This window comes from Pan troglodytes, chromosome 3, assembly GCF_028858775.2.
Source record: "Pan troglodytes isolate AG18354 chromosome 3, NHGRI_mPanTro3-v2.0_pri, whole genome shotgun sequence".
Classification (NCBI taxonomy): Eukaryota; Metazoa; Chordata; class Mammalia; order Primates; family Hominidae; genus Pan; species Pan troglodytes.
In genome coordinates, this window is record NC_072401.2 from 87,209,667 (window position 1) to 87,237,515 (window position 27,849).

Genomic DNA, 27,849 nt, shown 5'->3' on the forward strand with positions numbered 1-27,849 from the left:
GGATCTATGTCCAGACCAAGTCTTATGTCAAATTATAATCCCCAGCCATGGTCAGAGCAAGAGCAAGAGAGAGGGGTGAGAAGGTGCCGCACACTTTTCAATGACTAGATCTCAGAAGAACTCACTCACTATCACAAGAACAGCACCAAGAGGAAAATCTGCCCTCATGATCCAATCACTTCCCAACAGGCCCCACCTGAAACACTGGGGATTACAAGGCTTCCCCTTAGCCTTCCATCATGATTGAAAATTTCCTGAGACCTCCCCAGAAGCCAAGTAGATGCCAGCATCATGCTTCCTGTACGGCCTATGGAACCATGTGCCAATTAAACCTCTTTTCTTTATAAATTACCAGTTTCAGGTATTTCTTTGTAGCAATGCGAGAACAGACTATTACAACAATTGTGGAAAGCAGTTTGGCATTTTTTTCAAAGAACTCAAAAGCAGAATTGCCATTTGCCCTGGCAATTCCATTATTAGGTATGTACCCAAAGGAATATAAATTGTTCTATTATAAAGACACATGCATGCATATGTTCATCACAGCACCATTCACAATAGCATGGATATGGAATCAACCTAAATGCCTATCAGCAGTAGACTGGATAAAGACAATGTGATACATACATACTGTGGAATACTATGCAGTCATGAAAAAGAGCAGGATCACATCCTTTGCAGCAACACAGATGGAGCTGGAGGCCATTATCCTTAGCAAACTAACACAGGAACAGAAAACCAAATACCACATGCTCTCACTTATAAGTGAGAGCTAAACACTGAGTACATATGGACACAAAGAAGGGAACAACAGACACTAGGCCCTACTTGAGGCTGGAAGGAGGGAGCAGGGTAAGGATCTAACTGACTATTGGGTTTTATACTTATTACTTAGATGGTGAAATAATCTGTACACCAAGCCCCCATGAGATGCAATTTATCTATATAACAAATGCATATATACCCTGAATCTAAAGTAAAAGTTAAAAAATACATATTTGCTCAATAGTAATAATTTTAAAAGAGACTGAAATACAGTGACACTGAGGAGTTTGGCTAACACTCACCATGATGAATTGTTCTTCAACTTTGGAGAGACCAAGAGTAGACTTTTTTTGATCCACTGCTTCATTTTTCCAGAAATTTGTTCTAAAAGATCTTAAAAAAGAAATCTGTAGAAAACTTCTTAGTAGCATAAAAGGATAATTTTACTAACGAAACTGGAAACAAATATGTACTTTCAAATAGAGAAATGTATAAATAAGCTGTATCATATTAATTTAAAATATTTTGCAGGCATTGAAAATAACAAATATATAAATATTTTATTTGTCTATTTTACAGTTTACCTAGTGTTTTATATCTCATTTAAAGATTGGAGGTACAACTAAAAATGCTTATAAAATATTCTAAGTGAAATAATAAATCAAAAATGTATATGTGTACTATGACTACAACCACATAAAGCTCTACCCATGAAAAAGATTGGAATAGACATATATATGCATTTATATTCATATGCAGGTAAATAGGCATACTGTACAGGTGATGAGCCTATAGATATAATTTTCTTTAATATTAAGATCTTTAAATTTAAATAGAAACTTGTTTTCATAGTAAATTCCTAAATTTTGAACAGATATGATCATTACGTTGAGTAGATTAAACTTGAAAAAGTTGTCTTCTTAATGATAACATATAATCCATAAGACAAATATTTTACTATTATTATGATTATTCTGAGATAGGGTCTCACTCTGTTTCCCAGGCTGGGGTGCAGTGGCACAGTCATAGCTCACTGCAGCCTCAAACTCCTGGGCTCAAGTAATCTCCCTGCCTCAGTCTCTTGGGCAGCCTCTAGACTACAAGCACATGGCATCATGCCTGTTTAATTTTTTAAAAATACTTTGTAGAAAAAATATCTCACTGTGTTGCCCATGCCCATGCTGGTCTTGGACTCTTGGCCTCAAATGATCCTCCTGCCTCATCCTCTTAAAATGATGGGGTTACAGGTATGAGTCACCATGCCCAGCCTATTATTTTTATATGAAGGCATAAATTATTAATTTTTTAATTAGTTTTTAAATCAACCAAGATGAGATTTAGAATAATATCAGATCATTACATAAAAATATAATTTAGGTGTATTCAAACTTTATTCAGCTTCCAAAAATAACTCGAATGATAACACTATTACTTAAAGAGTAGGAATAATGCAAACCTATGCATTATTTTGGTTACAGGCCAAACCGAAGATAAAACATATGTAAAAGTATTTACTGTTTTTCTTAAGAGAGTTTATTGGTGATTGTTGTTTTGAAAATATTACAGGTTTATATTTTTGAGCTCTAGCTCAATAGTATCTGAGGAGCATAGTGAACTTACAATTTCATTTGTGTTGACTTTCTAGTTAAAGAATAAATCCCTTTCCTTTGAAATGTAGCCTTGGTCAGCTGATGGAGCATTTTCTCCATATATGCATGTTAGGAAAATTTGTTTCAATTTAAAAAGGAAACACATGGCTATGACTTAACTATTAAAAAGTGAAATGTTCAATTAATGTGGATTTGGTCTTTCTGTTTTTCCAGTCCCTCAAATGTTATTTCAACAAACCAGAAAATGAGTAGCAGATGAATGAATTTTAGGCTGAATCCAAATATTCTGACTTGGCTTAAGACTTTTGTGCTGAAGACTCTGTTCCCAAGAAGATTTACATTGAGGACCCAAGTCTGCCATTTAATTAACAGGCTGTTTGTTTATTTTTTGTAATGCTGAATTATTTACCAGCTATCTCCTGGTTATGTCAGAAAGATGTAAAGAATGCAAACAAAAATACAAAATAAGACACAGGTAACATCAGCAATGTAATCTCTCCCCATGCACCCTGCTCACCTCCAAACCAATATATGTTGCTGTTACAGAGGAGATCTCTCTGAAATACGTGTTCATGCAACACAATATATTAGAAGACAATACATTTTCTTGATCATACATGTGTTGTTAGTTCACCATTTCTTTTTTAGAAATAAGCAGTTACCCCAAGACTATGATTATACATTCATGAATGTATTATGCTCTTTATATTTATACCATATCTATTCTCTTTATATTTGAATTTATATGCACTTGCTCCTGCACACACATACACACACCTGCCATATTCCCTGTATCACTTTTTTTATATTTTAAAAATCAGTGAAGTCCAAAGTACACTATATTTCCTTATATTATAGGACAGCAGCATCTAGAATTTCGTTATGTGTACCCATGAATATTTTTAATGCAGATGATGAGAGTAATGGTAATAACATGTCTGAAAACTGGAATTTTTTCACTTGGCAGTGATTATAAGCATGACAAATTAACTTTGTCAAAAAAACTTCAAAAATGATCTCTTTATTATGAACTAGAGTTACTATTTTCTCCTCTTTCTTTCTTTCTTTCCTTCCTTCTTTCACTACATTGTAGTAGTGGCCATTGAAGAACATTTAGAAAATGCTAAAAGATCAGAAAGAAAATAAAATTGCTGTAATTTCACTACCTAGAGATAAAAACTATTAACATCATAGTGCATATTTTCAGATTTTTCTATATATTGAATATTTATTACAAAATTCGGATCATATTGTACCTACTGTTTTCTAATATGCCTTACTCAGTGATGTATCATAAAATATCTTATGAAAATCCTAACACAGTCCTCTAATTTCGGTGTGATTGCATCATGGCGTATGAATATACTTTTAGTCATTTAAGAACTAGGGGCATTGACACTAATGCTTTTGAAGGTTTTTCCCTCAAGGATTCAGTTGGTGGAAACAGGAGCACCAATGTTCCCATGTGTCCCAGGCTTTCTGAAGGAACCCCACATGCAGTGTTTTGATGGAACAGCAGCTGACACTGTTATCACTCAGCTCAGGCAGCTGGGTGCCTGAGGGCCTTTCCTGGCCATGAGCCACCTGACTAAAATGGCTTATGCTTTAGGTGTGTGTGTTTGGGGAGGGGGTACAATTATACTACGAGGCTGTATTTTGACAAAGATTTCAAATATGTTCAATGACCTTGTTTGTACATCTTAAAGCTTTAAGTGCCCAGGAATTCCTTCTCCGGAGTTCACAAAGGGATAATCTTCAGGTTCCTTCCTTCCTTCCTTCCTGCCTTCCTGCCTTCCTTCCTTCTTCCCTAGCTCCCTCCCTTCCCTCCCCTCCCCTCCCCTCCCCTTTCTTCCCTTTCTTTCTTCTTTTTCTTTTTCTGAAACCACTTAAATGTATTTAGGAAACTTTGAATGAAAGTGAGTCATTGGTTCCTTACATCTTAAGATAGAAAAGGCATTAAGAAGTACATCTTTCCCATCTAGAAAAATATTACCATCCAGCAAAAAAACACAATTATATTTAGAAATACAGTAAATTATGACTGCTCAGAAGGTGTTTAATTTTCATGGTTTTAACTCTATAGCTGTGCCACATTTTCTAGAATAGGTTAAGAGACCTCATACAGATTATCTTTAAACATCTACATAAGATGGTTGCTAAAAGCTTTCACATTTTGGATTACTTTCATTTTTATGCCTAAATGACTTTCAGTGTTTCGACAGTATTTGCTCTTCACAGCTTATAAGTATTATCATTTGGAGTTGTTTCTAAGGCCTAAATAAAAAAGCCAAATGGAAGGGAGTGGCAGGGGAAATGTGTTAGAAAAATACTTGTCTTCATTAGTTCACACACTAGAAACAACCCCATCCGACTCATCCATGAACCCAGTACTACCCTAAGTGGAAATACTACAAGGATTTCAGGCCAGACCTTCATGAGTATCTGTGTGAAATGAAACATTGCCTCTAGGAAACATCAGGAAGGTATCATTACTGGGCAAGGTAGCATGAACCAAATAGAAAACCAAAACATCTTATTTATTCTCTTCACTGATTGCAAATGTCGACCAATTCTTCTGGATGCTTTCTTCTTCATACTTTTAAACTTCAGTGCAAGTGTCTTTTCCATATATGATTCTAAAATCGGGATCTTAAAATCCAAGAGGAAAAAAAAATAACATAGAGGTTCAGAGACAAAGGGAGGAAGCAATGTGCTCTCATTTTCTGCCATGGTAATTACACTAGGGCAATACTAGCAGTAGTGTTTGAGAAACTAAATACCCGGCCGGGTTGGTAGCTCATGCCTGTAATCCTAGCACTTTGGGAAGCCAAGATGGTTGGATCACCTCAGGTCAGGAGTTCAAGACCAGCCTTGCCAACATGGAGAAACCCTGTCTCTACTAAAAATATAAAAATTAGCCAGGTGTGATGGCATGTTCCTGTAATCCCAGCTACTAGGGAGGCTGAGGCAAGAGAATCACTTGAACCTGGGAGGCAGAGGTTGCAGTGAGCCAAGATCATGCCACTGCACTCCAGCCTGGGCAACAGAGCAAGACTTCATCTCAAAAAAACGAAACAAAACAAAACAAAAAAAAAGAAAAGAAAAGAAATACCTTAGTGGGGCAGTATAATAATTTGAAGAAAGTGCCTAAAACTCTGTTTCCACTTTTATTGTTTTTCAATTGAGATATCTGAATAATTGAAAACTGACTTCAGATAAGATTTAAAACATTTACAGCTGGGAATGACACTTACTTAAAGGGTAGAACACAGACACATACATGTAGCCCTGCAGTTCAGACTCTGCCTCTAGCTTTCCAATAAAATTGGTTGAAAGAACCTGCCAATTTATTAACATCCTCAAACCCAGGAGAAAATTATGGCTACTGTACTATATTCCACACTACAGTTGAAAAAAAGTGTTCTGCTACATCGAAGGTCAAGAGATTGCCTTGCTTCCTTAAGAGCATTGTTAAAGGTCTGATAATTTAAGAAAATTAAGATAAAATAATGCATTATGTGTATGTTACAAAAACCAGAGTAATAGTCTACTGTACAGAAAGACTTCTGAACTTGCTTCTTCAATTGAAAAACAAGCAGGACCCAATTTAAAAAATAAGTATTGGCACTAGTAATAAAAACTGATTTTTCCTTTCTGCATCCTGCAATGAATTCATTGTTAAAAAAATCAAAACTCATTTTTCTAAAAATCTCTGGACTCTTTGTAAAAGTTAACTTTCCTAGTCAATATCCTCAAGAAGTTTTCCAGGTGACTTGTATTCTTGTCTTCCCTATTCTCACTATATAAAAACCACACTTTATTTCCTTTCTTTTTCTGAGAAAGCTGTAAGGTAACTAATTTACTCAGACTATGGAACTCTAGACCATGCAGATCTTGATTGTAATTCTAACTTCACCATTGACCTTTAACAGTGTACAGGTTAATTATGCTTATCTGTAAAATAAGAATAACAGGTATCTCCTAGGATTATTATGAGAGCTAACTGAGATAATATACATAAAGTTCCCAGCTCCCAGCCCTGTGTGTCTCATAAGATGGGTGGCCACATTTTCAGTTCCTTTCCTGTTCTCCACCTGTCTCCCTCCCTCTGTTCCCCGCCCCCCTCCACAACTCGACCTCTAAAAAATGCATAAATATTTGTAGAGAAATTAGCATGAATGCCCAGATGCATTTGTTACTGAATAACTCAGCAGTGAACTTGGCATTCTATAGCTAACCTTTCCCCTTCATTAATCCCCTTCTCCATCCCCCTCAAACACAGGAGTACAACAGGATGCCAGGCGAACTATGTAACCAACCATGCACGTGAGCATTTTCTCCCAGAATTTTGACCAGTCTTGTTCTGCCTCAAACACTAGACGGGGCTCATGCTGCTCACAATTAACTGACTCTGGCCATGTGGTGGCTGCCCTCAAGATCTGCCACAAAGAGAACAGCAGTTCAATAAAATCTCGAACTCTATTTATAGCCCACTTGAAACAAGCAGTTTCCTTGAAGCCCAAGAAGCCCTCCTTGAGAATGCAGCAAGTAATTTACTAGTCCCAGTACTCACTGGGGAAATAAGAGGGAGGAAATGCAGCAAGTGCATTTTTTCAAGTACTGCACATATAGAAAGCATTTTGTCCTACACTCTGTCCCATTTCACCCTGATGTCACCAGCCAAGGAAGTAGACAAAACAGGCACTAGTAAGAAATCTCTGTTTTATAGATTACAAAACTGACGCCTAGGAGGTTAAATTGCTAATGAACGGTGGTTGGAGAAGGAGGTTAAAAAAAATGTCTAAAGGGTGAGGATAATTTCTTGCTCATGCAATCAATCTAAAATTCAGTTAAGTCATTATTTAACTATTAAAAAATATATACAACTAAGAAGAAATGTTTTGTAAGGCACTTGCAAGATTAAAAATTGTTCCTTCTCCACTTCTAAGAAGATCAAAATATGAGAAATGAAAACTTAGACTCTACAGGGAAATATTTATTAACACGTTTGTATCTATTTATAATATATACATTCAGAGTGATTATATTTTTGGCAAGAAATGCCTTCTTAAAGACCCCCAAAATTAAAGTGTGCATAATCGAGACTGATTTTGAAAGATGATAGGAATTTTTATGAGAAATTTAAATTGATTCTGTCAGCTCTGAAATAAATACATCTTTACTATATTTTAATATGGAAGTTTGCATAATTCCAGTATGTATGCAAAATGCAAGACTTTATTATATGAGTTTATGGGCCAGAAATCATTTTGCTCTTAGAATTAATTTGATTTTGGCAAATACTTTAATTTTCTAAGATCCTTCTTTAAGCCCTGTTACCTGGAAACCTGAAAAAAATAAACAACTTTTTGGCTTGAGAGGGATGTCTGGGCAATTAGAATAGCTACACTGAAGTCTGCCCGTGTGTGTGTGTGTGTGTGTGTGTGTGTGTGTGTGTGTTTAGAGAGAGAGAGAGATTATTGCTTAAACAGTGCCCCTGGGTTGGTTGCTTGGCTTGGTGCCATTTGGGATTCTCAGATTTTATTGTCCCAGCTCTGATTTACGGAATTCAGAATCTCGAAAGGCAAGGTGTCTGGAGTTTAGGGTCTTTCCATGACAGCCCCTCCTCTTCCCTGTACACTCCTTTTGCTTGTGGTCACCTTGTGGTGACCTTGCAGGACTCAGCGTTTTTACCTGAGCTCAGTAGCTGGGGAGCTCACTAGTGCTGGGGAGCGAGCCGTGGTTTCCATTCCTGGGTGATGGAGTCATGGGAGAAACTGCAGTGAGCAAACACAGTAGGACCTGAGTTGGGCTCGAATGTGCTTTAAGCGACTCAGGACAGAGCAGCTGCTCTGTCTCCCAGCTTGCAAGTGCAGCCTGCATTTGTCACTGACCACTGAAGTGTATGTTTGTGCAAGGTGAGAGCTGGGTGCTTTGTTCTTAATTTGGAGACAAATTGCCAGGTATTGTTGTTGATTGTGTTTAATAATTTGGGGATATTTATATCACCACAAATTCAGGACCTAGACTGTGTGCGGTTTTATTTATACCCTTGTTTTCTGTCATGATCCATTCAGCTCTCCACGGTGTCTACATTGTGGCAACAGATTGGACATAGTGCTGTTCTTCCACGCTGAAATGTGATCGTTATAGTGCAGTGTTTCTTGGATTCTTTCGTTAATCGCTGCTGCCACATGATGTATCTGTTCATATACAGAATTCCAGTGCTAATTTGAAGGAATATAAAAACTGCTTCCGATAAAAATCTAAATTGCTATATTTGTTTAGTGCTTGCTGTGGTGTATTCTTTGCTTTACCTACATTTTAGTGGTTGAAACTTTGAGAGAGTAGAGTGCCTTAGGATTTGATCTGTTGACAAAAGCAGTGGGAGTTTTTTGTGTAATTGCTTGTCAAAATGAAAACAACTACTTGGCCATTTGTGTGTGTCTGCGTGTTTTTTTTTTTTTTAAAAGCCAAAAGAAAACCAAATAATACGTGCTATCTTTTGATGTACTTACAATTAACTTAATCAACCTATAAAGCTTTTGTTATCCGCATATTTGAATTTTGTAACCTTACATTCTGTGTACACAGGACAATACAACTGCTATGTAAGCTTGTAGAAGTACATGGGAACGCAGAGTATTACTCACTATGAGTCTGTTACAATAGGAATTAAAATCATGCTCTTGGGTTAACAGACCTTAATCGTGGGTCAGTTTTGTATGCTGGCTACTTAAGTGAACCCATAAACTATAAAAAGGAGATACTTTTTAAATATCTAAATAAATATATAGGAGGTTTATATTTCTCAGACTCGTATTTGAGAAAAGGGAAAAGTATAGGAATTTGGTACGGTGTAAGTAGAAGAAGAAAAAGAATATCAGATTTTAAAATGAAAAAGAAGATAATACATTGAAATGAGGAATAATTATGAGGGAATACCAAAAAATTACTCTAACTGCTCAAATTTTTATGTCTAATGAAAGAACAATAGCATACTTAAAAAATGTAGAGTCAGCAGAAATGAAGCCAAGAACAAGAATTCTTAATAAAACATGTCAACCTGTGGAATGTACTTGTCAGTTCTAATTAATTTGGATTATGTTGCTGAGATTAATAAAATGAGAAGGAAAAAAGGAAATTTAAATTTTTTATTTAAAATTGATATCCATTTTGATAGACTTTAAAAACTAATGAAGTAAAATAAATTTTATTAAAAGGCAGTGAACATTAAAATTATTCAAAACAATTAACAAAGAACATATAATATTAAAATTATCTGTCCCACTTTTAAAGTATGTCAGTTTTGAAAGAAGATTCTAATACTGTAAACTAGATCGTCACCTGTTCCTACATGCACGTGGAATGCCAAGTTCCTGGGACACTCTCTTCATGGTTCCTTGCTTTCAGACTCTATATAAGAGCACTGTGGTATGCTGAGCAGAAACACCTGACTCTAACACTGTAATGCTTTCTATGCGAGTTAAGAAAAAGTTTCATTTCACAGATGTGGAACTTGAGGTGTACAAAGAATTGATGATTGGCATTTCTATATGGGAACCTGTACTATACTGGCTTTTCATGATGTAAAATTTGGCTGCTTCTTGAAAAGAGTTTAACATGACTATCACCATGACTGAAAAGATGTACAGGAAGGCCTTGTGTAACTGTTTTATCAACACAAGAGTATTCATCCCTCTGTGAGGACTACAGTCTTGTATGTTCAGATGTGGCATCCATGTGAACCCATGGTCAGCTTCTATGTTGAAGCACTAGAAAGTAAGTCACCTATTTGATGAATCATAATCAGTGTATACAGCCAAGAAAAGCCTTTAATAGTGTCTGTGTTTGTTCTTTAGATAACTAGCTTACCTCAACATGCAAAGAGGTTTAAAAAGGTTTAGAGATTATAGGTACTGACCTCAGAGCACATGCCAGTCTGTTCAAACACATTTACTTCTATGCAATTAAGTTCTCCTAGTTAAGGGGAAAGATTAGCCTTTATTTACATATTTGATAAATATCTCTAATTTTCTAAAATGCTTAAACTCCCTAACACATTGTGTCCTTGCTTTCTTCCTTCTTTCAGCTCTACACTTTTATTCTAGACTATAAACTCACTAAGTTCTTCATTTGCTGAACCTTCTTTCTTTTGACCTACACACAATTTCTACACCTTGGACAAGGAAGCAGTTTTGACAAGGGATACATCCCTTGGGACCAGGGAAAATCCTACTTCCCTTGAAATCAAGAGATTACTGCCCACTCTCTGAGCAGAAAATGGGAGAGTGAGTAGGAAAGAATGAGATTAGTGGCTACCAGGCAGCAAGGACCACTGTGTCCATCGTGCCTAGCATTTCTGCTATTCATACTTTTTTAATCCATCTAGTCCGTTGCTAGGCTTGGGAACCTACCTCAACAATTGTTTATACATACCGACATAGTTACACTTCTACAAAGGCCTTTGGTAAACTGACAGTAAATATGACTTTTAGCTTATGGGATTGGCTTACAGCACTATCCATCATTTGTATGTCTCTTTACCTTGGCCACTAAGTTCTATTTTGCCTACTAACTCTTCCCAAAGCAGTATAGATTCAGATAATATAATGGGCACTCACACAACTTTTAACTACTATTACTTCTAGATTCCTTAAATTAGGCCTCGGTTGTTTGGAGAGAAGAAACCTGGAGAGCAGGGTATGTGATGTGATTATTTCTCTGGTAGATTAGTCCTGAGACCACAGTGTTCTGACAGTCACTGGGCTCCTCAGTGGACCGCTGGCTATAAGGACTTGGGAGCTGGAGTAGGAGCAGATGGCAGCAGGTGATTCTCCCTTGGAAACAGGGAGTATAAACATTTTCTGCAAGTCTGCTCAAGAGCCCTGCCTCATTTATCTTGAATGCAGTGTGTCTTCTAAGGAAATAAAATAAATACAGCCTGGTTGCTGGAATATGACTGCCTGTCATTCTTGGCCCCTGCCACAGGAGGTACCCACTAAAGTCATTATCTCAAATACATATATAATTCCTGCTATTTAAACATTTAAGTTATTTCCATTATGCTAGGGAAGACCTCAAATCGGATTCTAATATCTACCTATGTTCCCTTCAATAGCCACCCATCATCATAAATAATAATTTTTAAAAACACTGATGACCAATACAACATAAACTCTTTACACATTAAGAGCCCCAAAATTCTTTTCAATATGTAATTCAAATAATCAGTAAGACAATGTAATTACAACTTCCAAATATTTCTAATGGGCAAGGAACCATCAATAAAAATTATTGCAAAGTTTCCTATTTATAGGCATATTTGACCTTAAGGGAATTTTAAAAAACACTACTCCAATATATTAAAATCAATAAAAAGAGAGACTTTTTTTTTTTTTTTTTTATTATTATACTTTAAGTTTTAGGGTACATGTGCACATTGTGCAGGTTAGTTACATATGTATACATGTGCCATGCTGGTGCGCTGCACCCACTAACTCGTCATCTAGCATTAGGTATATCTCCCAATGCTATCCCTCCCCCCTCCCCCCTCCCCACCACAGTCCCCAGAGTATGGTATTCCCCTTCCTGTGTCCATGTGATCTCATTGTTCAATTCCCACCTATGAGTGAGAATATGCGGTGTTTGGTTTTTTGTTCTTGCGATAGTTTACTGAGAATGATGGTTTCCAATTTCATCCATGTCCCTACAAAGGATATGAACTCATCATTTTTTATGGCTGCATAGTATTCCATGGTGTATATGTGCCACATTTTCTTAATCCAGTCTATCATTGTTGGACATTTGGGTTGGTTCCAAGTCTTTGCTATTGTGAATAATGCCGCAATAAACATACGTGTGCATGTGTCTTTATAGCAGCATGATTTATAGTCATTTGGGTATATACCCAGTAATGGGATGGCTGGGTCAAATGGTATTTCTAGTTCTAGATCCCTGAGGAATCGCCACACTGACTTCCACAATGGTTGAACTAGTTTACAGTCCCACCAACAGTGTAAAAGTGTTCCTATTTCTCCACATCCTCTCCAGCACTTGTTGTTTCCTGACTTTTGAATGATTGCCATTCTAACTGGTGTGAGATGATATCTCATAGTGGTTTTGATTTGCATTTCTCTGATGGCCAGTGATGATGAGCATTTTTTCATGTGTTTTTTGGCTGCATAAATGTCTTCTTTTGAGAAGTGCCTGTTCATGTCCTTCGCCCACTTTTTGATGGGGTTGTTTGTTTTTTTCTTGTAAATTTGTTTGAGTTCACTGTAGATTCTGGATATTAGCCCTTTGTCAGATGAGTAGGTTGCGAAAATTTTCTCCCATGTTGTAGGTTGCCTATTCACTCTGATGGTAGTTTCTTTTGCTGTGCAGAAGCTCTTTAGTTTAATTAGATCCCATTTGTCAATTTTGGCTTTTGTTGCCATTGCTTTTGGTGTTTTAGACATGAAGTCCTTGCCCACGCCTATGTCCTGAATGGTAATGCCTAGGTTTTCTTCTAGGGTTTTTATGGTTTTAGGTCTAACGTTTAAATCTTTAATCCATCTTGAATTGATTTTTGTATAAGGTGTAAGGAAGGGATCCAGTTTCAGCTTTCTACATATGGCTAGCCAGTTTTCCCAGCACCATTTATTAAATAGGGAATCCTTTCCCCATTGCTTGTTTTTCTCAGGTTTGTCAAAGATCATTTTAATATTTTTAAAGATTGGCATGCTTTAAATATTTTTATGATAAAGTATAAAACCAACTGGAGTGTGTTCCTTCTCCAACTCTTATTCTTATACAATGGGCTTTCATTTGACTGATAACTTATCAGAACACACCAATGTGTTCAGAGGGATTATTTTGTGGCTATAAAGAAATGTCTCCACCTGGTACCGTGGCTCACACCTGTAACCCCAGCACTTTGGGAGGCCAGGGTGGGAGGATCACTTGAGCCCAGGAGTTCAAGACCAGGCTAGACAACATAGGAAAACTCAGTCTCTACTAAAAATACAAAAATTAGTGGGACATGGTGGTATGTGCCTGTAGTCCCAGGTACTCGGGAGGCTGAGGTGTGATAATCACCTGAGTCCCGGAAGTCAAGGCTTCAGTGAGCTGACATCACACCACTGCAGTTCAGCTTGGGCAACAGAGTGAGACTCTATCTAAAAAAGAAAAAAAAAAGTCTCCTTTTCCTGCTAAGTCTGTGTAAGAACTGTATTTTTAAATGTAGGTTTTATTATTTTTCAGGAATTGTGGGGCCAATAGATTAGGAGGTGATTGTTATTGAAGAGATAGTTTGTCACTCTCAAGTTCCCAAGAAGAGAGGGGCAGGCCACATGCAGGGGCCATACAGGGAAGCACCAGGGTCAGTCAGGGGCAGAGGGAGCCAAAAGAAAACAGGAGCAAGAGCCTTTTGTGTTTTCCGTGGGCGGGAACAAATAAGGTAGGGTGAGAAGGCTTGGGTAGTTTGTATAATTCCGATGGTCTCAGTGGTGTAGGGGTTGTCTCTAGTTGTCTAATACCTGGCCCTGGAGTGATTTGAGCAGAAGGATAGTGGCCCAGAGCATGAGAGCCTGATAGAGGAGGTGGTTGAGGTATGGGCTCTGGATTCGTTGGTTTGCATGTGAAAACACACTGCCAGGTGGGTCTTTTACTATTATTAGGCATTGGGTAGCCCTGGAAGGGGCAGTCTCTTCAGGCCCACAAGTCCTCAGATGACAAATCATCAGAAATACAAAAATAAAAAGGCATGATTAATGCAGATTAACACACCAAACAGGAATAGACTACTTAGTATCATTTTGCCATGTGCGGTGTTCAATGGGTTAGTCCATTGTGGACAACCCTCTCTTAACACCAAATATACCCCATTAACTTAGGCAGAACTTTAAAATGGTGGGAGAAGGATGAATGAGTCAATAAGAAGTAGTAGGTACCGGTACAACTATGTAGCCATTTAGAAAAAAAGTACCACCAAAATAAATTCTAAAATGGTTGAAGGTTTAGGTGTAAAGTATGAAATTATCAGCATACTAGAAGGCTTTGGTGTGCTTACATGCACAGGGGAGATGCTATCACCACCATGCCACTGAGTTGTCATGGGCAGGGGTAGAAATAGTGTCCTGCTGCTTGAGAGGTACCTGGGCATGGCAGTTACCATAGCAGAATAGAGGTGTCCGAGGTGGGCCTTTCTCTGTACCATCTACCCCAGTGTTCTCTATGTGTTTCAGGCTCCCAGGCTTCAGAGAGGAAGGAAAGCAAAGAAGGTATATATGTCAATCACTAATTTATTTTATAATTCCAAATTGATGCCTGTGTTTTATGCTGGGGCTGGACAAGTGTTAGGAAAATATTGTAGACTGATTTCTTGTTCTTAACTGTCCTGATTCCTAAATCTGACACTTGATTGAGGCCTCAAAGTACCATCACTCTCTCTGGTATCTGCATATTTCTGATCTCTGACTTCCATTGATATGACAATGGAATGACACACTGTCAGCTATGTGCTGGCCCTTTGAAGTTGCTATCGGAATAGACTGAACTGATTCAAAAAGCTATCTATCAAGAGGTATGTGCTTGGTGGGGAGGAGACAGCTTCAATTGGAAAGGTTTTTCTTTAGGTCTCTGGATTTTTTTTCTATTTTACTTCCTGTTCCTCTAGTTAATTTCTTTATCCTGGGATTCCTCCCCTCCCATGACCTCCCGTACTGTTTCACACTATCCTCTGACCTGGGGGAAAAAAAACAACAACACTTGTGTCATTCACGCTAAGTTTCTCAGACTGGCAGGCTGTTTAGAGCAATGTGCAGTGTTCTAGCAACAGATTAAGGCAAATCCACAGAACTTCAAAAGCCTGAAGGCTTTGAAAAATTGCAAAGGACTACCCAGTTATATTTGGAATTTCTGCCTTTTGGATTTGTATTAGCTAAGAAACCCAGAAAAGTTTTTAAACTTTTAAAATTTAGTGTTAATAGAAACTTGGAAGGTACAAACAGTTTTCTAAAACAGTCATGAACAATTTAGTCAAGGTGCTGAGAATGAAGGCCAAATGTGTCTGAAACTTTCAAGTAAGGTATTTATAAGCTCACTAGAAGTCACACAAAAGTGATTTTAAATATCAGAAATATTTTACATTAGTTAAGAACACAGGCACTGGGATCAGCTGGATCTGCTTTGAAATCCATGAGCAAGTTGGGAAGGTTATTTAACTTTTGTGAAGCTCAGTTTTCACATATGTAATATTAGTATAAATCACATATTACGAAGTTTAGCTGAGAAAATATGTATGTATGTATTTGTTTATAGTAGAAGAAATAATCAAAAAGCTAACCTGTGAATGGAGATATTTTAGCAAATAGGACTATCATTTTGGTGGAGGAGTGAATTTTTTCTAGATCAAGAGGTAGAAAAAGTTGGGGGAAGTTATCAGAGAGAATAAAAAGAATTAATGGGAGATACAATAGGATAAATTTGATCATCACAGAATGAAGACCTCATTATCATTATCTGTGACCTTCTTCCATAGGACCTAACACAATTTCTTCCTCTTAGTAGGTCCTTTTTTATGTTAAATAAATGAATGAATAAAAGAAAGAGACACTAACAGTAATCATGAAGGAAAATAGAGAATTGCATAAAAGAATATTTTAAAACACCTCCAAGACATCCTATCTCAAGTACACTTTGTTGGTCAGATATATCTATAATACTTCACCCATCTCGCCACTTGCCCCTGAAAATGAGACAGAAAACTAATAAGAACAGTTCTATTGATTACCCAGTGTATTTGTTACAACATCCCATAAGGAGGATAGAGTGAGAAACCAGTGTTCTTTGGACATACCAAGGAATGACACACCTGTCAAAACGGAGAGAAGATCTGTGATGTCCACGTGGTTTCTGGAAGAAGTCAAAGGGTGAACAGAGAGCCCAAACTGAAAAGACCATTAATCTTAAAGAAATGCCAGGATGGGATGAAGGCCTCAATCTAGAGTTGCTTTTACTATTTGGGAAGGGACAAATATTTATAGTCCTTTGCTCTATGGAATGTTTTGTTTCCCCAAGCCTTGCCCATTAAATGCCAATAACTCCTCCATTTATGCGAAAACCCAAACACTCCTGCACTTTTCAAATATCTCCAAGGGAGTGGTTCCCAAGTAAAGAATACTGAGAGTATAAAAAGTAGATTGAACCATATTTAGAAGTGTAATGACTAAGTATCAAAATAAAAAAACTTCACTCCTTGGTTTTCATGGATCTCATAAGCATATATTTTACTCTTTTGAAGTGAAAGCAAATACCTTGTTAGTAGCTTGTCATTTTTCTGAGGAGTGTGTTTGAATCATGTTTGCTGTCAGTCTGATTTGTAGAGACCCATCACTCAGCTAGTGAGTGAGATTAGCATACCTCATTCTTGCCGACACCCTTTCAAATAAGTCTATGCAGGCTTGTTTTTCTCTTCTTGTATTCATTGCAAACCTAGTAACTCGCACAATGTAATTTAAAAAAAAAAAAAAGCAAACTTTGGGCCGGGCGCGGTGGCTTATGCCTGTAATCCCAGCACTTTTGGGAGGCTGAGGCGGGCGGATCACGAGGTCAGGAGATTGAGACCATCCTAGCTAACACGGTGAAACCCCGCGTCTCTACTAAAAATACAAAAATTAGCCAGGCGTGGTGGCGGGCGTCTGTAGTCCCAGCTGGGGGGCTGAGGCAGGAGAATGACGTGAACCCGGGAGGCGGAGCTTGCAGTGGGCCGAGATCGCGCCACTGCACTCCAGCCTGGGTGACAGAGTGAGACTCCATCTCAAAAAAAAAAAAAAAGCATGGTTTGTTTCATTGTAGAAAAATGGTTCTAAAAAGGAAAGCAATTTGTACGGCTGCTAATGAGGTGGAAAGGATGTGAAGCGATAGAATGTGATAGTGATTTGTATTTTGTTTGTTTGTTTGTTTTTTGAGATGGAGTCTTGCTCTGTTGCCCAGGCAGGAGTGCAGTGGCATGATCTCAGCTCACTGCAACCTCCGCCTCCCGGGATCAAGAGATTCTCCTGCCTCAGCCTCTCGAGCAGCTGGGATTACAGGTGCGTGCCACCATGCCCGGCTAATTTTTGTAGTTTTAGTGGAGACAGGGTTTCACCATGTTGGCCAGACTGGTCTGGAACACCTGACCTCAAGTGGCCCAGCTGCCTTGGCCTCCCAAAGTGCTGGGATTCCAGGTGCGGCCAGATAGTGATTTGTAGGTAAGAGCAGTTTTGGATAAATTATGGAATTCAGACTTGGCAGTGCTGGCAATCTATGAGAGCATGTCATTATTGACACCTGCAATGACAGTAGGAGCAATGCAAGCTTTGGTCCTAAGAAACATGACCTCCATCTTTTGTTGTTACCTTATCTGGGTATGGGATGTTGTGTTCACATTCCTCAGGTTGTGTTAAGTTTTGTGGTACACTAAACATTTCTGTGTGTGTCACAGAGTAGGAGAATGAAGTGTCAGGGAAATGTCCTTGATAACAGTACCTGTATTACTTTCTCAAAACTGCTGTAACAAAGTTTCACAAATGAGTGGTTTAAACAACAAAAATTTCCTACCTCACAGTTCTGGAAGCCATAAATGTAAAATCAAGGTGTTAGCAGGTTGTTGCTGCCTCTGAAGACACTACAGAAGGTCTGTTCTCGGTCTTTCTCCTAGCTTCTGATAGACTCAGGAGTTTCTTAGCTTGTAGATGCCTGTCTTCCTATGTTTTTCAACATCACCTTCCCTCTGTGCATATCTATCACTGTGTCCCTATTTCCCCTTTTTATGAGGACACCAGTCATATTGGATTAGGGACTACCACTTTGACCTGTAAAGACCCTATTTCCAAATATGACCACATTCTGAGATACTGGGGGTTAGGACTTCAACATATCTTTCCTGAGGAACGTAATTCAACCCCTAGCATTGGCTTAGAAGAAATAATAGTAATGGGAGAACCCAAGAAAATTCAGAGTCCAGGACTGGCCTCAGTATTATATTACCTCCATGCTATTCGAAGTGTGGTCAGTGACTAGCAGCATCAGTATCCTGTCAGCTCTGTTAAGAAATGCAGAGTCTCAAGCCTCTTCTAGACCTCCTGCATCAGAATCTGCATTTTAACGTAGATCCCCAGATGTTTTGTTTGTACATTAAAGTTTCAGAAGAGCTGTTCCAACTCACAGAGTAGAAGCCCAATTCTCAAATGCCAAAAAGTGGGGGGAAAGGACTGTGCTGATGTGCAGGGACTCCCTAAATATGTGCACATAGCAAGTATGGGTCATCATTCTAGCCCAGCTGTGACATATTTATTCCTAAAGGTAATATTTATCTCTAAAAGTTTTAGGAATTAAGTGTTGATGACTATTTATTCCCTTGCTGTGGAGCATCCCTTAGGAGTGAACTCAGAAGATCATTAGGCAGAGATAGCTCAAATTCTTTTTTCCTACACTTGCTTTGATTCTGTAAGTTGTTTCTTTTCTGCCAACTTGCTCTATAATTTGAGTCAGCCTAGCTAACTGGGTCATACAATCTAATTCTGAAATAAGGCCTGTCAAGGGAAAACATTTTCCCCAGTAATGGGGAAAAGGTACTTGAATTTCTAACATCATTCTTTAAGTGATTGAAAATGTGGTGAACTCTTGCTTCACTGACTTCTGCTTCTCCTGCCCCAAGGTCTTTGCACGTCCCTAAAAATGTAATTCAGCTGGAATTTGTGGTTGTGGAGTCTATGTTACATGAAGACAAATGGAAAGAGAAAAAAAAAAAAACAAGCAGCGGAATTAAACTTTGTCCTGGAGTCATCTTGGGCAAATGCTTATAATAGCAAGGGAACAAATGCAGCTTCCCTAGAGGACTCCGAGGTTGCAGTTCTCATGGGGGTGGGGACTTGAAATGACAAGTGATTATTCACAGAAGTAAAATATGCTCAGGAGGAGCCCACTCCCCTAAACTCCAGTGTCAGCAAGCACACCATATGGACTGTATTCCAATCCCAATAAAACTGCCATGCTGCGAGCAATGTTGTAGGGAAATTTCCCTAGGTGGGAATGAATCTTTGTAACTGAAAATTAGAGAACTTTAACATTTTTATCATCTTCTCTCGAGTCCTATAGTTTAGGTTCCTCGATCAGTATTGTATTTCTGCTCTGCTGGCTTTATCTATATGCTAAGTAGTAAAACAAAACCAAACTTTGAAAATGTACTCCCAGCATCATTTGACTGTCTTGATCGTCCTTTCTGTTAACATTCTTTATTGGGTTCAAATAATGTCTGGAAAAAATAGCGAACGTGTGTTATTACTAGGTGCCAGCCACTCTCCTAAGCGTCTACATTACTTACACACTTTTAATTCTCACAACAATGCTATAAACAACAGTTGGGAAATTGTGCGGATGAGGAAGTTGAGACACAGGTTAAATCGTGACATCAACTAGTGGCAGGGTCAGAATTCAAATCTGATTCCACAGCCTGTGAGCATGACTACTGTGGATACTGCCTCTCAAGAGAGACATGTAATCATTCTAAATATATCTTTAAAAGGCCAAAATAGCCGGGCGTGGTGGCTCACGCCTGTAATCCCAGCACTTTGGGAGGCTGAGGTGGGCAGATCACGAGGTCAGGGGATCAAAACCATCCTGGTTAACACGGTGAAACCCCATCTCTACTAAAAATACAAAAGCAATTAGCCAGTCATGGTGGTGGGCGTCTGTAGTCCCAGCTACTTGGGAGGCTGAGGCAGGAGACTGGTGTGAACCCAGGAGGCGGAGCTGGCAGTGAGCCGAGATCACGCCACTGCACTCCAACCTGGGCGACAGAGCGAGACTCTGTCTCAAAATAAAAGGCCAAAATAACTACTGCAAAATGTGTTTTTAAAATCTCTTTTATTGCATAGCCAATTATTATGGCGGATATGCCCCCCTCCCCACTTCTGTTGCTGAAACTGTATCCTTCCTTAAATGACACATTTTAGGGACGTTTTCTTTAAGACATAAACAAAATACAATTATTTTCACACCTTCCCTCCCCCACTAAGTCCATCCCTCCCTCCCCCAAGCTAACTTTGCCAAATACCTGCTCTGTTCTTCATTCGCATGGAGGGCCCACCTTGGAAATTTTCTGCTCTTCCTCTCTTTATTTCTTCCTCCAGCTGCGCTGAGCCCCTCACCTTTATTTGTTGTCATTATGCTGATCAATATTGAGTTCTAGCAAAAATCGTAGCTCAGTTGCCACAACCTGAGCATTGTTCATGGCATTTTCATGAGCAACTAATTACCTTAGATGACATCTAATAAATGTTTGACACCTGCTTAATTCCAAAGGGAAGGGGAAACACAACAATTACAATGAACTAAAAATGGTGGCTATTCTCATTACTTTCGGCAATCATAATAAAACAGAGAAGACTCAATAATAATAATTGTATAAATTATTTTAAACATTAAAAAGAGTAATTTGTAAGTATGTGCGGCTTAACATAGCCCTTGCTCCAAAGTACGCTTCTGAAAGAAAATGTATATGCTGATTTAAATATGGATATCAGAGGATAGAGACTTTCTAGTGCTCCTTATTCTCATCTTTTATTAACACTGATCATCCAAACTTGAATTCTTAATAACTGTTTATGTTCACACAGAACTTCTTTATCAGTTCAGATAAAGCTTTAAACCTGAATACGTCTGGTCATAATTCTAACTTTTTTTTTCTTTTTTTGAGATGGAGTCTCGCTCTGTTGCCAGGCTGGAGGGCAGTGGCCTGATCTCAGCTCACTGCAACCTCCGCCTCCTGGGTTCAAGCGATTCTCCTGCCTCAGCCTCCCGAGTAGCTGGGACTACAGGCACATGCCACCACGCCCAGCCAGTTTTTGTATTTTTAGTAGAGACCGCATTTCACCATGTTGGCCAGGATGGTCTCCATCTCCTGACCTCGTGATCCACCCGCCTCAGCCTCCCAAAGTGCTGGGATTACAGGAATTCTAATATTTTTTAAGAATAAAATAATTTCACTCTGTTGACTAAGCAGATGAAACACAAATGCTTTTTACTGGAGTTAACTTAGAAACTACCAAGTGTCTTTTTTCTTTTTCTTTTTCTTTTTTTTTGAGACAGAGTCTTGCTCTATCACCCAGGCTGGAGTGCAGTGGCGCAACCTTGGCTCACTGCAACCTCTGCCTCCCGGGTTCAAGCGATTCTCCTGCCTCAGCCTCCTGAGTCACTGGGATTACAGGCCTGTGCTACCATGCCTGGCTAATTTTTTTTTTTTTTTTTTTTTTTGTATTTTTAGTAGAGACTGGGTTTCACCCTGTTGGTCAGGCTGGTCTCAAACTCCTGACCTCATGATCCACCCACCTCACCCTCCCAAAGTGCTGGGATTACAGGCATGAGCCACCACGCCCAGCCCTAAGTGCCTTTTTTAAGAAACTCAATGGTCTATATTTGGTTGAAGAGAAGAGAACAAAACAAAACATAACAAGACATGTGATAGAATAAGCTTAAGTAAACTTTGATTTAAAAATTACTTAAGAAAACTTATGCCAAGTTCACAATTACTTAAGGGACATAAGGAATCATTTTTCCTGGACTGCATTTTACATCCTGCCTTTAAGCCCCGGGCTAGTCTAAATAACAGCTATGAAGAAGAGATAAGCTTCAGGGTGCACACTGCGCCCAGGAGCCACAGAAGGTCTGATGAACCATGTGGTCTTATGAGCCCAGCATTTTGACTGGTCTGTCCCACTCTACACGTGCCATGTCTCCTTCCGTATTAATTGTTTCACATAATTTGTCTCTCCCTCATAACTGCTGTGGATCCAGGGTTTTGCTTAGTTAGCAGGGTTGGCTCTCATAGCTTTGGTTCTGTATTTTAAAGGGAAGCCCATGAAGTGTGAATACTTTTAGAGATAAAGACTCTACCTGTGATGGATCAACATTGTTGAAATACAGCCTCTATAAATCAAAATTTAATTAACTTTATTTAGTATTGTGACACAGCTTGTTGGTAATCAACCTTAAGTTGTGTTAAAGTTGCCACCTGATCAACAGGAGATCATCTATGGATAAAGGGTATAAGCAGATAGAGATATATCAATTATGCAATTAGACAGCTCTTACTAATTTATCAGACGTGAAACTGCTGATCATTTTAGGTATCTTACTTGAATTTAGCCTCTTCTTTTTGAATTTGGTCACTAAAGTGTTACAAACACCATATAAATGGAAACATTGAAGTAGGCACCATAATACCTGTTAGAGAAACCATAGAGAAAGTTATTTTGTTTTACTTACCTCAGTTCCATTTTAGACCTACCTATTATTATGTTTTAAATGGAATCCAGAAAAACTGCTCAGTAGGCTATTTCCATTTAGCTGCATTTGTACTTTTTCAGAATCTCTTTTTATATTTATATTTTGTTTACTTATTGGGCATATTGCTTTCAGGTCATATTGTGAAGTGAGAAAGCGTACATTCATTATTCTCATTCAAGTGCAGAGCTCAAGAATACTGATTGAAAATTGTATAAAATGTGTTAAGAGGAACTTTCTTTACTATCCAGAGCCAGCAGAGCACAGTGCTGAAGAGCCCAGATTCAGGAGCTAAACTGTGTTGATTGTAGTTCCAACTGCATTCTAAACTTATCTTAGATAAGTCATCTAATCGCTTCAATTTCCTCATCTATGAAATGGGAATTGTAGAACTTAACTTATAGTGTAATAGTGAGAATTACTTAGAATAGTTTCTGGCTTAAATAAGCCCAATATGTGTATTAGAGATTATTGTTATCATTATATTTTACTATAGCAGTAGCTTTGCACATTTGTTTATTTTCATTTGTTTTTAGTGGAATCTTTCTTCAAATGACTTTGTACAAAGGTGTCCAATATTCATAAAGCAGATAAAATCCAATTTTGCTTGATTGAAATGATGGTGAGAATTGCTGTTTCCAGCCTCATCCAAGTACACCTGTATATAAAACACATTCATGGAGCACATTTTGTTCAGCAGAGTTATACAGACCTAGGCATCAGCAGGATGCTCCTTGGTGGTCTATAAAATTCATCAGAGAAGTGTATATTCAGCAAGTAGTTTTGAAAATTAAATAATAACAATAATAAATAATAGAGTTTATGTACCAGCCACTGGTTGTACCAGCCACTGTTCTAAGCATTCACACACAAGCCCTACTTGGCCTTTTCCCTTTAGGTAAAAGGAACCAAAATAGCAGAAATGTGCCTCTCAAACTGTTGAATATTTTAGGTATAATTAAGAAGGTATTGCCTGTTGAATTTGTATACTATATGTACTGTACTTGAGTGATATAAAAGGGGATAAATATTTACCTATCAAGAGGAAATTTCAGGGTTTCTATTTTGAAATACAGCATAGCTAATACAATCTGGATGTTCAGTAATGTATTCTTTGCCCCCTCAGCTGAATGGGAAGTAGTAGATGGGAGTTTAAGGCCTTTGTTCACTTTACATGCAAATCCTACTCTCTCTCTCAATCATTTCTATGAATTTGGAGTGCAGGCATAGGAGTCAAAACACTGGATTCAAATCCTAACCTGCCACTTTCTGCCTGGGTGATGCTGGACAAGTTACTTTACCTGTTTCTTAGTGGTCGCTTCTACAGATTGGAGGGAGCAGTATTATGTGTATCATAGTACTGTGGTCAGAAATAAACAGTGTAAAACATTTTTATTGTTGTTATTGCAGGACAATAAATGAAGTCTTCCAAGTCCATGAAATATACAAAACATTACAAAAGTGCCACTTTACCTCAATCTGGACTCATAAAATGAGGAGCGATAAAGAAAACAACTTAATTATTCCGTGGTCATGAATTCGGCTTATTGAGAGAACTGGCAGGGCACATTATACACACGTCAGCTGTGGCAAAAATTAGTCAACATTGTTTGTAGAAAGCCTGTGATGTCTGCATTACCAGCTGTCTGGAAAAAGGAGAACATAGCTTCCTTTTTTCTGCTTAATGTGGTCTGCCAGCCAGCTGGCACTAGGGGAAGAGGAAGGGAGCTCATGTTTATTGAACGTCTACTCTGTGCCAAATGCATCGTGTAAGTTGTCTCATTTGATCCTCCCACTTTGATGGTGGGGTGGTATCAGTAACCCTGATGAACACATGGGAGACTGAGACTTAGCGAGGTCAATTAACCCAGCCAAGAACCTACCGGTAGTAAATGAGATTCTGACTCAAAGGGCAGTCAGGCCATACTATTTACTCCTATTGATAATGCTACAGATACTTTCCAATGACCAGTTGGAGTTAGCAGTAAAAACTGAATATTTCATAATAAGTTATTATTTTACATATTATTTTGTAGAAAATGCAAGTTTCCTTTCAATTTCCATGACTGCCTTTATGTTTTTAAAAGATTAGATTGATGGTACAGTAATATTTTCTATTTAGGTTAATACTACCATTAAAATGCCACATTGTTGGACAGTTCTCTTATTGTTTCTGTATGTCTAATAACATAAAAATAGATTAACATAATTGAAAACTGGATCATGAGTCGGGAGGTCTGCATTCTAGCTCTAAGTTCTTTCATTATCTGTGAATTACAGTTAAGGAAAAATTAAGCAGCTGGTAAGTGGCAGAGCTACTATCCAAACTCAAGACGCAAATAGCAGGAGAGGCAAAGTCAACTCATAATAAGAAAAATTTGATAAATTCATGATTTTGGACTTCAAATTTAATTTAATAATTTAAATTTAATTAAATAATATAAATAATGTATCACAAATATAAATTTGTATAAATTCATGAGTAGACATTTCATAGAAAGTTTGCTTATCCAAATGTTGATTGTCAGGAATCAACATATCAACGTATTTTGTGTGTGATTTTCTTAATTAATACAGGGAAAAATTTCTTTAAAATGTTTTACCATGGGAAAAATATAATTTCATCAAACTAAAGAGTACTATGTTAAGCCACCTATTTATTTACAGAAAAATCAACAAGAATTAGAAAACATGTTGGAAATTTAAGCCATAGACTATGTAATATAATATTTAAAACCATTGACTATGTTATTCTTTCCACAGTATATTATAAATGTTGACATTGATACAAAATATATGTTGAACTATATGGGGTTTTCTTTACAGCTAAATGTATAAAATTTTATCACTGAGTTATATTTCATTAAGTGCAGAATAATTAAGTAGAATGTGTGACACAAAAAGCCCTAAAACATAATTGATAACATATTTTTAAAGTTATAATTGCTTATGAAAATGTAACAATTGATTCTAATTTAGCTTCCTCATGTAAAGATTAAATGAGATAACATAAATAAAAGGTAAACTCCTCCCTGAAATACATTATTCAATGTCTTTATTAGTATTGTTAATAAACTGTTATTATACATCATGATATGCTAGGGAAGTTTTACAAACTAGATTTAGGAATTTAGGAGGAAGAAAACACAATGAGCTAACACTGATACCAGAGAGTAAAGAGATATAGAGTCTCCAATAGAATCCATTAGCGGAGGGCCAGGTTCCTGGCTGAACTGTTCGTTACAGCATCTCTAGCACACAGCTCTGTAGCCTACATATTATAAGCTATTAATAAATATTTATTGAGTGAATACATAAACTTTTCCCCTAAACAAAAGTGTTAATTTAGGCCACTTTGTGATGATGTTCTGGGATTACAGAATTAAATAAAAATATCTTTAGTCTTCTATTCCACAGAGTTAGCAGTTGTTAGTAACAATTCACACATACATACAAACACACGCATACACACAACATAAACCCAGTGTCTTAGGAACTTAAAAAATGATCGAGATTTGTATCTGTATTTACCTGGAGGAGCAGATAATGAACACTTTGCACCTTTTCTGATAATGATTTGGATGTGTCCCGTATAAATTGCAATGGGAGTTGTACTTAGTTTTAAATAATTTGCTTGGTGATCAAAGTCAAGCAAATTTGTATTGGTATAATGAAATTGTTGCTGTATCTCATAATTCTATTGTTTTATTGTTGTTTTAGTTCATTTTGTTGTCCAATTATAATGTATGGAAATGATGATAGCCATGGTGAATCTTAGGGGAGATGGGGATATTGCAGATGTAGGTGTATAGGGGATGACAAATTGGACATTGGAATAGGGTTGGAACCAATAGCCAGTTATCTCTGAAAATGTCATGGTGCATGGCACCAGTTTAACAGAGAGATATCATTGACCGAGAGGTTGGAAAATACTAATCTGTTATCACTTCTCCCTGCATTTTTTAATACTTTGTAGGATTTGTCACTTCAACTTTAACCTTGAAGCAATAGTACACATTACCATAGACAATATGTTTTTTCTTTCTTTTGCAAGTCAAAAGTATTGAATTGTGTCTGGACAATAAAGGAAGGTATTTTAATCTTCCCGGGAAATTTATCGTTATTACTCATGATAATTTTCAGTCATAATTATGATTTTACCCAACCTGTGTAAAAATTGTATTATACATACAAGAATTTTATTATGCAGACAAATTTGAAAAACAACTTTGTGGTATGTCTTTACTTACAATAGTCCTAGAGGTTGTCACTACTGTTCTATTTTAAAGATTGGAAAATTGAGGCCAATGGAGATTAAGGCGCTTGTTCAAAGTTACATAGCTAGTAAGTAGCAGTGTCTCATCCTAACTGAAGTCTTACTCCCAAACTATAGGTACATTAATGTATATATTAATATAAATCATTAGTGTGTATTTGTTAACATAATTTAGAATTTACATACACTATGTGTATTTGCCTTCTCAGGATTTTTCCCTGCCTTTTATATTCCCTGTTCTTTCCCTTTTTGCTTACGCACACTTAAGACATAGCAGTGCCCCTAATCACTACCTACCTGACAGAGGCAGAAGTAATCAACACAACTGTGTAAGTGAAGTTACTAATATATTCTGATTATGGATTGGAAGCTCCCACCTATGTTAATAGAGTTAAAAAATAAAGTAAAATAATCATAGCTACCATTGGTGGGTATTGGGAGGATTACACTAGAATGCATTTTTTAATCTAAATAGAAAACAATTCAAAGTTATTAGAAAAGCTTATTTAGCTAAGAGGTTGTTTAAATTTAAGAATATAATTTTTTTTCTTTTTCTTTTTCTTTTTTCTTTTGAGACAGAGTTTTGCTCTTGTTGTCCAGGCTGGAGTGCAATGGCGCGATCTCAGCTCACTGCAACTTCCGCCTCCCATGTTCAAATGATTCTCCTGCCTCAGCCTCTCAAGTAGCTGGGATTACAGGCACCCACCACCAAACCTGACTAATTTTTGTATTTTTATCACAGATGGGGTTTCACCATGTTGGCCAGGTGGTCTCAAACTCCTGACCTCAGGTGATCCGCCCGCCTCGGCCTCCCAAAGTGCTAGGATTACAGGAGTGATCCACTGTGCCTAGCCTCAAAAATATAATTTTAAAAAATCTTTCCACCTATTA

At 37.6% G+C, this 27,849-nt stretch overlaps 1 protein-coding gene across 8 annotated transcripts in view; it reads left to right on the plus strand.

Moving 5' to 3' along the window:
• The window catches only part of ARHGAP24 (Rho GTPase activating protein 24), an 859,252-nt gene that overhangs the window by 670,891 nt on the left and 160,512 nt on the right, over positions 1-27,849 (plus strand). The window contains exon 1 of one of the 8 annotated variants that reach the window (XM_003310424.7): positions 8,188-8,293. The exons of 6 other annotated variants lie outside the window; for them this stretch is intronic. In XM_003310424.7, coding sequence (XP_003310472.4) covers positions 8,281-8,293 — 13 coding nt within the window. In that variant the 5' untranslated portion in view covers positions 8,188-8,280. Of the gene's footprint in view, positions 1-8,187; positions 8,339-27,849 lie in introns of those variants that run through there. One more of the 8 variants, XM_009447977.5, reaches the window with a different exon arrangement.